The 9,833-nt window shown below is 49.7% G+C and overlaps 1 protein-coding gene across 1 annotated transcript; it reads left to right on the top strand.

The window, feature by feature from the left end:
* Positions 1-7,325: 7,325 nt before the first annotated feature.
* On the top strand, positions 7,326-9,747 carry Pmar_PMAR025145 (26S proteasome regulatory subunit S3, putative; the record flags this gene model as incomplete). Its single annotated transcript, XM_002768282.1, has 14 exons — positions 7,326-7,415; positions 7,461-7,564; positions 7,617-7,791; positions 7,884-7,955; positions 8,007-8,149; positions 8,193-8,258; positions 8,400-8,480; positions 8,529-8,638; positions 8,688-8,794; positions 8,864-8,988; positions 9,091-9,241; positions 9,293-9,402; positions 9,452-9,587; positions 9,646-9,747. 14 exons carry the CDS (start codon positions 7,326-7,328, stop codon positions 9,745-9,747), a joined length of 1,572 nt encoding a protein of 523 aa, XP_002768328.1.
* Between the last annotated feature and the right edge of the window lie 86 nt (positions 9,748-9,833).

A 9,833-nucleotide genomic window follows, 5' to 3' on the forward strand; every position in this document is an offset into this window, starting at 1 on the left:
ATAGTGATGATGAACGAATTGAGAAAACCCAAAGTGGGATCAATAAGCCTTGTGGCCTCGCCGTGTGGGAAGGGGTTCAGGTGGCGTCCTGGCGAAGGACATTCGCGGACGATTGAACGTTTATGAAGTGAAGCCAAAGGCCATGATAGAAGCTGGCTTAAGGCTCAATGATAACCTGACCATAACATACAATGTAGATAGCGCCAGCGTATCTATTCTGCTGCAACTTTAGTTGTAGAATCATCTCAGAACACTCGGAATAACTTTGACCTTGTCCTAGCCGGCGATGGAGTTCAGTACACTTTCGAAATTGGTCCTGGCAGCAGTTTGAAGGCAGCAGGAGCCCTCAGTAAATATTCAAGTAAACACAATTCGCTGGGGATGCTTCTATGCCGTAGAAGCCATAGAATTTGGTTACGCCGTAACTAAATCGTAACCATCAGGGTCCGCGAACCCTTCAACGGAATCGAGAAGGGAGGAGACTCTCCTCAGGAGAGTATAAGAAGAATTCAAAACGCCTCGCTAAAGCAACAACTCGCGTGGCATCATCTACGTGAATGCCACAGAATCTACGACTCACATTTGGCTTGAATATGCATTCGAGATTAAAGTGGTGTACGGTATAGGTTGCGAGAAGGTTACTCTCCAATCGGCCCAACAGTTGAGCAGGGCGAGGTCCGAGCTGAGCCTCTTGAGAGATGGCTTACGCAAGCTGGTGGTTTCGCCGAGCTGTAGGAAGTCTCTGAGTGTGGTTATCAGCGCTATCGGTCGGATCAGGCGCTGTGTTGCCGGATGAGGCCACGAAGATTGATGAAGGAGCTATCAGCGGGCTTTTACACGGGAGAATCTTATATAGTAGCGAAAGGGACCTGCAGAGGAGCCTGGGTGAGACGCATCGATCGCTTCGATCATAGCAAGTCGAAGCAATCGTGCTTAGCTCGATCTAATCCGCGCTATTCTAGAGCCACTATCAAGCAATGGTCGGGGAAGTACATCGAGCCCCAGTCGAGGAGGAACTTGCGCACGTTGGAGACAGTATGAGCTCCACTCACACTGTTGTTGTATGATAACAGCTCGTGAAGGTGCCTTTTGTAACACAGGAAAGAGCTGTAGAGATGATCAGGGCTTGTGGGAATAGACTTTTGGTTGTCCTGGTCTTTGCTACGTACGCGGCAGGCGAGCACAACTCGTGGGCCTTCATGATCCTCTCCGGATCGGGCATCGATGCTCCGTAGGCACGGTAGGCTGTTGGGTGAGCGAGTAAAGGCATTGCTGCGTATGGAAGGGCGGGACAATAGTGTGCAGCTCGTCCGAACTGAGGGGACACAGAGCTCGCTGTTCCGGAAGGAGTTCTCTATCAAAATGGAGGTACGACGAATCGAGCTCGAGAAGATTGGATCGGGCACTCGGGATGCTGGAAGATTCAGTACCTGCTGGCCTAGCAGTGCTAGGAGCATTTAGTGTATCCTCTCCCTTGGCCCGGCGGATATCGATGAACAAGTTGTGGCTTTTGTGGTTTGCTCGGGAGAACCCTTCTCACGAAGTCTGCCTCAGTTACCATACGTATTGATGTTCTATGGTGGGAGAGTAGTACGGTCGCAGAAGTTGGGGGGATTCAAGAAAACACTTCGGCCGGTCCACTTGGCCAACGCCAGGCCTCGAGTGCTTATCGTGGAACCATTAGCTGCAGTGAGGTTCGCCTTAGCGCCAAGGCTCAGTCCCCCGTTGGACTGGATCAGGACCAGTTGATCACGGAGCAAGCAGTTCGGCGTTCTGGTCTGGCTTTCGATCTAGCGATATCGGCGAACGAAGCGCTGGAAAGAATAGCTGTGGTAGGGAATGCAGGTGTGACATCGTGCAGGGGAGCTCTAGGCCAGTCCACCACATGGTATTATACTGGCTTCTTCTGAGTTGGGAGCAGCTAGATTAGAAGGTCTGAGGTCTCGAGCGCTGGAGCGTCGGAAAAGTAGGTCTACGAGTTTGCGGTCACCAGCTGATGCCATCACTGTCGTCAGCTATCCTGTTTTTCCTGCTCTATCGTGTTGGTCGGTCACATAGGACTGTGGATGGCGTAGATGACAGTGGCCCAATTGAACGGCTGGCGAGGAATCATGAAGTATGCAACTACATCTTCGCCCGTCCCCTAAGACAGTCCAGGTTGGAGTCTGTTCTTGCTTGGTGAGGCCTTAGTAGAGGAGGAAGCAAAGAGATTGCGGCAGTTACGCTCCATTTGCGAAACAAGTATTTGATTATGCTGGTACGAGCCCTGCTGATCTTCTACAAGATATCAATCGTGCTTTGGAGGCCAGTGGTGGTGCTATAAGATCCGCATAGTGCATGCTCTCAAGTTGGCGTTCTCTAACCGCATATTGGTGTTCGAATTGCAGGCCCTCGCCTTTTCTTGATAAGAGAGCTTTCTAGGGAGTGAACTGAGTGGACAAGTTGACACTCTTCAGATTGGCATTCGAAGAGCCAAAGAGGGATACTTTTGGGCCATCACAACCCGATGAAAGCTTTCTATGGGGCTTGGGCTCGATCTGCCGCTGTGCAAATGGTCTCATCCAATGTCGTTCATCTGGCTCGTGGAGCCTGCTGTTTGTCTATCGTCCCTGGTCCATTCGTTGCGATCCACACTTCACGATCGTGGACAGTTCTGGGGGTTTTCATATATCCAGGATATGATATCTTGCTGCGATAGTCCATCGCCGGTGAAGACGAGTTCGGTTTGTGGTTTTTGCTGAAGCTCCCAGCGTCGCCCAGCCATCGTTCATCGGTCGTGATAGAGTATCGCTAGTACAGGTACTTAGTGGTATCGCATTGCGGTCCCTTGTCTCTATAGAGTGAAGTGGATTCGCAAGTCGCCTCTTTTCAGGTATAGTTGTAGATCCTGCTACCAATGAGGGTGATCGGCCCTGCTGGCCCCTCAAGTTCGAAATCTCTTAGTCTAACACGCACAGTGCGCGGCGCACTGCTTCGCTGTTGACCTCACTCATCATTGATGAGTCGTCAATGTTGTTTTTGGCTCCCAGGAGAAAGCCATGATGACTACTGGCATAGAATCTTTGTTTCATGCGAGATTTTTATTATACCCTCCACAACGATTGTGGTGAAGAGTAGTCTCCTTCAGAGTATGCCTTGAGAATGTAGGCTGGACATACGAGGCGCCTCTGAAAGCAGCAGGAGAAATTCTCCTGGAAGACAAGGAACATCGGAGAGGCTGATGATGAGCTCCTGAGAGGACTGATAGGTTCATCGTTGCGGAACGCCTAGTAGAACTGCGGAACTTATGACGTCGAGCACCACCGATCCGGAAAGTACAGCGACATTTTCATCAACATCTCATCGTCGAGCTGAGCTTTCCAATGAATTATTTGCAATCTTTGTTCGTGCTCGGTCATGATTCGTGTTTTGCTGTCATAACGCACCCTACCAGCACCGCATCAACTGCAGGCCCCTTTTGGCTGTAGAGTTGCTTGCCCTACGGGGCGTTCCACGGAGCTCTTGAGTACTCCCGGACTGTACCGTTATCAACAGTGCTGATGTTTTTCTCATCGAACGATTAGATATTAGAGCAACTGATAAAACCCCTATAGTGGTTGAGGCCTTTAGTCTCTTCATGCCGAAGCTCCGACCCGAGCAGTCATCGCTCAAGCCAAGTGATCTCATCGCATCTTCCGGGCGCAGAAGAGTGTCTCGAAAGCTGAATCATACGACCGACCTGCTCACACCGTGTACTCCTTCCTCAGTGCGATTCGTGACTGCATGAGGAGGATGAACAATCGCGAACTGAGCCGCTCGTTCTTCAGACGTTCGAAAGGTTGTTGAACTTGATTGGGACGAGCTCATAGGCCGAAGGCTACGAGCCAAAGCACCCCATGAAGAAGGCGAGCTCTTGTGGAAAGTGACGAACGATGGGTTTCAACCCTACGATATGTCTTTAGCAAGTCAAGTTGAGACATCCTCGCTCAGGAATCGCCTCTGATACGTTTCCCCTCCGTCTCTCCACTTGATCGGAGTTTCTGTGTCCGATGCTTGTCTGGTGATCGATCCAGCTGTGGATGCCCAGTCACTTGGCTGGACTCGATCGATCGGAGCGGACTGAGGGGGAGAGACTCACTACTGCTGTGCCACCTCGCATCCAGGAATGACATGACTCGTCTTGCGAAGGTCCTTTCTGCTGATCTAGCTCCGGCCAAGAAGTCGTCCATCAGATTTTGGATCTGTGGACGGCACCGGTGGTTGACAATCATCGTCAAAGTGCAATTGAAGCTTCGACTGTGATACCGTCAAACCTGGGATGGACAATGGAGGTCTTCCAATTATGCTGCCGAGTGTTGGACGGGAATGCCCATTACGGCGCCGATGATGATGTGAGTCCATTGCAAGTGAAATTCAACTTCTTTCTGTATCTATCATACGGAAGCATCTTCGCTTCGCGACAGTGTCATCCTCACCGCGCTAGAAGATATTTTCATATAAATCTCCGCACAGTTGGCATCAATGGCGCCACTTGACTGTCACGATCGTGATAGTCCTCAGCTCAGCATCCGCATGTTATCCGAGGTTTGTATCAGACTAGGAATCTCTTCTTTGGAGCATCACTACTGGAGCACTCCTGTAAGCCCAATGCTTTCGTCTTCGTACACGAGAGAGAGGCGTGTGTTGTTACCCAAGTATGTTCAACTTGAATAACACGATGAACAACATCTTCTCAGACCTGGATTAAAGCCGGCGAGCCCATTTCGGTATCGTACATAGCGGCCTTTGCACCTACCACCATACGAAGGCAGTTGCTTTCTACCAAGTGACCCTACTCTCTCTGGATAGCGTCGATGCTATCATGTGCCGGTCTGCCAGTCTCGGTTATTCGATGCGGCCTAGTGATTGGAGATCCCCCGACATTTCTCGCAGGTTCTCTTTCCAATGTTACTGCCCAGTCTGTAGCGATCCTGTCGATCGTGCACGCGCCTTCACGTGTTATGTCTGCGGCGGGATGGTCTATGGTCGTTCCGACAGTAAGTCCGCATTTCTGATCTGTCCTTATTTCTTTGTTATGAAGGCCCGAGTGATTATACCGCGTGTATGTCGTGTGGAGTCGTGCAGGACAGCCGTGACTTAGCCAAGATGGAGGCCTATGCTGAAGAGCGTATTCTATCCACGAGCTGTGATGGAAAGAAGGAATGGTGGAAACCTACACGCATGAGCGAAGGCAATTGGTTACTCGCCAAGAACGCGGCGATGCAAATCCACAGGTGGCTGCAATCGCTCATATCTTAAGTTCATTCACTGAGGCCTTAGGTTAACCCATGGAACAGCTCGTAAAGACACGGGTATCTCTCGTTTGATCGTTGAACACACGATGGTCTTTCTTACTGCTAACAGGGCATACTGGGAGAAGAAGTATCCAGTTTACGTGTGGAGTATCCTCAAACGCGCTGTTTTGTCAATATCTCCATCGATTGATTCCGATAAGGCCAATCCTGGTGGACCAAGAAGAGGACTAGACGAGAACATCTTTTTGGAGATTGTCAGTGCTTATCATAATGTGAAGAGCTCGCTTTTTCGCTATCATGTTCATTGAGGATAGCAGGGTAGAGAAACATTACTACTACTGTCCTATACGAGGTTGTCGTGTCTCTTGACATGGTGTGTTGACTTCACCGGGCGCACTGAGGAGCAGCGACTCTCTCGTTTTAGATCGGGTGCCTTCCTCCTTGGGATTTCCTACATCTTCCAGACACTGAATCGATTAGATAAGCCGTCGAGGTTGTGAAGTATGCGGTCGAATTGGAAAACCACAGTTGAAGAGAAAACTCCAGCATCGATAGCGTTCCTCCTTCGCCACAACCACCGCTCTCCGCGTCGCGTGTTACACGCAGGTCGGCACAATCAGGGAAAATGTTATGCAACACGCCTGGATGGCATCGCCTGTAGATTAGCCGGAGTTACAATGCAAAGCCTCAAGTTCAGGAGTTCTAGTTTCTTCGTGGAGCCGGACTGAATCCTGCCATACTCCTTGGGGTGTGAAGGCTGCTAACACTGGCCTTGTAGAGTCTCTATCTACCTCGCAATAGAGGGAATGGATATCTCTTCCACAATAGGGGGGATATTCACAATGAACATCTTCTCCACTCAGTCTCCGATCCAGGCATCCTTCGTCCACTATCTATGTGTAATCTATGAGATAGCCATAGCGAATAGAGATCAAGCAACGCTGACGACCTGAATTGGAATCATCGACCGGATCGAACAGAGCTGTCCCGCATAATCCGAGTCCTGTATATCAGCGGAGAACGAACTCCATGATCACGGGTTCATCGTATTACTCGTACACTATAGCCAGTAGTACAGACTCTTACCTCCGACCTCAGTGTCACCATCCAATGCAGTTTTCCGGTGTCACGATGAAAGTTTCATTGTGAATTTCATCGGTTCCGTTAGGAAAAAGATACAAAATATAATACGACGTAGTTTATTCCGTGTGGTGAAATAGTGTTGTCAACACATCAAGCACTTTCGTCAACATGATTAATTTTGTTTCCTTGCGCTGTGGGAGAGCTTCGGTTCGATCCTCGGCATCGGCATTTTTCCAGTAATTTCCGTAATCCATTTTGCCATGTACGTTCTAAATACAATAAGCATGCAAGAGAGCTCTGCAGAGGGAGTTGCATCTTGTGAGCATCTTTTTACGAAAACAAATCCACTTAAGAATAGATTCATAATTTCCGGGTTAGTTTAGTGACCACTCGGAGGGGGGTCTGCTTGTTTCCATCACGAGATTTGCATTCAGACCCGCCGAGGAACCGATAGTCTGCTGGACGGTATAGGTTTCCGCAGTGATAGTCGTGATGACCATTGCCATCTCAGACGGCATTCTCGGAGTAGGTTGTGGCAGTCGGCTGTGATGTGGTGATGGGAGCCACCGCTGACGTGTATTAACTCTCACGGCTGCTGATAGCATCAGCTGCTCGGGCTGTCGGTCTTGGAAGTTTCTATCAAGCGGCTCATTGGCGGTAGTATGGTTAACCTCGTGGTCACTTTCTCTACTGTATGTACTAGAGGGTATACTGCGGGTATAAAAGTGTTCGTTGGCCATGCTCTTTGCCGATTCTTGTGGGGTCTTCCCTCAAGGGGATGATATCGATCTTGGTATCGGGAAGCATGTTATACTTCGTTTAGCATGAGGGCCTTGCTTTACTTGCTTGTTCGAGTAGTACTGCGGTTCGCCGCCTATCAACATGGCGAGTCCACCTCAAGTCTTGAGGCAAGGGTCCCGTTACCTCGTCATAGTGCTGGGCTCTGTAGCTGTCTTTTGTTATTATTAAATGACTGCCGATACCGTGTCGAAGAAGAAGGCTCCAGCAGGTCCTGAGGAGGGGGCAGCGGAACCAGCCAAGCATCCGAGTGTTGTGGCTGTAGTATAGGGTGGAAATGCGTATAGCATTGATGATCATACTCAGGTTGAAGCTGAGCTCTCTTCCCTTCGTCTCATTGCGCAGTCGGTGGCATCTAAGGACTACAGGGGAGTCAATAGGGTCGTAAGAAGCCTTCCACAGGCCAGGAGGTAAGTTCACGCCATTTCGCCATTTATCTGGATGGATTGTTGATGGTATCAGGCGTGTTGACGCAGTGTCTTTGGAGTACCTCACTCGGATGCTACTGCTCCCATCGGCTTCGGAGGCAGAAGATGCCTGGAGGAAAGTACTGGAGACTGAGGCCAAGAGGGCCCATGATGAGGTGGAGATGGTTGATGTTGAGGATAAGCAGGATGGCGAGGCTCCTCAGATTCAGGTGGGGCCTATACTGGGGTTGTCTTTTTCCAGATAGGATGTTGGCCGTGGGGTTCGAACTTGCGTGGAAGTTTGATCTCTGATGTTGTTCAGGTGGCGCTTTCCGAGGCCCTACCGAGCAGTGTGCCTAATAACCTGACCGAAGCTGAGCTCCCCGGTGGTGGGGTGAGTGAAGGAGCATCGCCGTTGTACTTGATGGTAGCCCTTTTTGTTCAGGCCTACATCAGGCTTATCATCCTTATATGGCTGATCGATAATGAACGGGTCCTGGGTATGACCAACTCCAAATTGATAGCAGTGGCGCTGGAGTTGGTGGACAGACTACAGAAACTCAATCAGAGGAGTCTCGATGCTATCAAGTGAGGGGATTGCCTTGATGGTTCGTTGATGGAGTGCCTTCAGTGCCAAGTCCTTGTTTTACTATTCCCTACTGCATGAGAAGGAAGGCACGTTGCAGAGCATCAGACCGTAAGAGGGATGGGGGAGGAGTACTGTTGCTATACTCCATATCGTGCCTTATTATATAACTGCACAGCAAACAATCGCTTTTAATACCAATGAGAGTAGAGAAACCTAGTGCGACGATCTCTGATGAGTTGTGATTGCCAGGTTGTTGTACCGATCGTATAGGACAGCCGTGCTGAAGCAGGACAAGATATCGCAGGCTACTCTTCTCAACCTGCTACTGAGGTCAGCGCACTGGGTTTTACGTGCTTCTTAGTATTTTGCTTGTCTTAGGAATTACCTTCATTACAGTGAATATGACCTGGCTAACAAGTTGTATTCCAAGACTCAGTTCCCTGATACTAGGACTAATGCTGAGTTCGCTAAGTACCTCTACTACATAGGTGGGTTCGGGCACCGGGGCTGGTTCATGATGGTGGTTCACTTGGTCAGGGCGTCTGAAGGCTGTACAACTGGAGTATTCCGATGCCTATGGTAGGCTGACACAGGCTATCAGAAAGAGTCCACAAGGGGAGGTCGGCCGAGGCTTCAGGATATCTGTAATGACAGGGGTTCCTATTTTTGCGGCTATTGTTGATGGTGATGATCCGCAGTTGTCCTGTTGTTAGGCTTATAAGTTTGCTATCATTGTCGAGCTCCTCATGGGGGAGATACCGGACAGGTCGGTCTTCGCTCAATCGGACCTCCAGAAGCCCCTCAAGGTGTATTACCAGATAGCTGGTGCCGTTAGGAAGTAGTAGTAGTAGTAGTAGTAGTAGTAGTAGTAGTAGTAGTAGTAGTAGTAGTATTAGTAGTAGCCTATGGTGAGAGGTCTTGGATGATGTATTCTCTGTAGGGGATCGGTCAACGAGTTTGAAAGCATCGTGGAAGCTCACTGTAGCGAGCTGCGTAAGGATGGCACACTCAGCTTGATTGGCCGACTCCACCACAATGTTATAAAGGCTGGCCTTCGTGGCATCAACCTTAGCTATAGCAAGGTCCCTATGGTGAGTCTGAAGGGGGGTTATCACTGCTGCTGATGGTGGTGGTGGTATTAGGAGGAGGTGATGCAGAAGCTTGGCTTGAATAGTCGAGAAGAGGCCGCTGGAGTTGTTAGTAAGGCCATTGCTGATGGTGTTATTGACGCCACTATTGATGATGATGGGGAGTAGGTCCACTGTGATGCCTAGGGGTTATCTATTCTTAATGTTGCTCAGCTTCATGCAGTCGTCGTGGAGCACTGACGGGTACTCTGGTTCGAGCCCGCAACGACACTTACACAAGCGTATAGCCTTCTGTTTGCAACTACATACGGAGACGGTCAAAGCTATGCAATATGCTGATACTTCTATGGTAAGTTGCCGGGGTAGAACCGGAGACCTTCTGATTACTCTCTATTTCTCTACTTCAGCTGAAGAGCAACAACAACGCAAGTAACGACGCCGACGAGTTGGCCCAGTTGTTGGAGCTCGATGGGTCGGATCTGGATGATGATGACGACCTCGATTTCTAGTCAGCATACTTGTTTCTCGTGATGCTGCTGCCCATCCCTAAAGACTTTCTGCTGAGTGAGTAAGTGCCTTTGGTGTAGCGTGGTCA

The sequence above is a fragment of the Perkinsus marinus genome (genome assembly GCF_000006405.1).
Source record: "Perkinsus marinus ATCC 50983 genomic scaffold scf_1104296968888, whole genome shotgun sequence".
In the NCBI taxonomy this organism is placed as follows: domain Eukaryota; phylum Perkinsozoa; order Perkinsida; family Perkinsidae; genus Perkinsus; species Perkinsus marinus.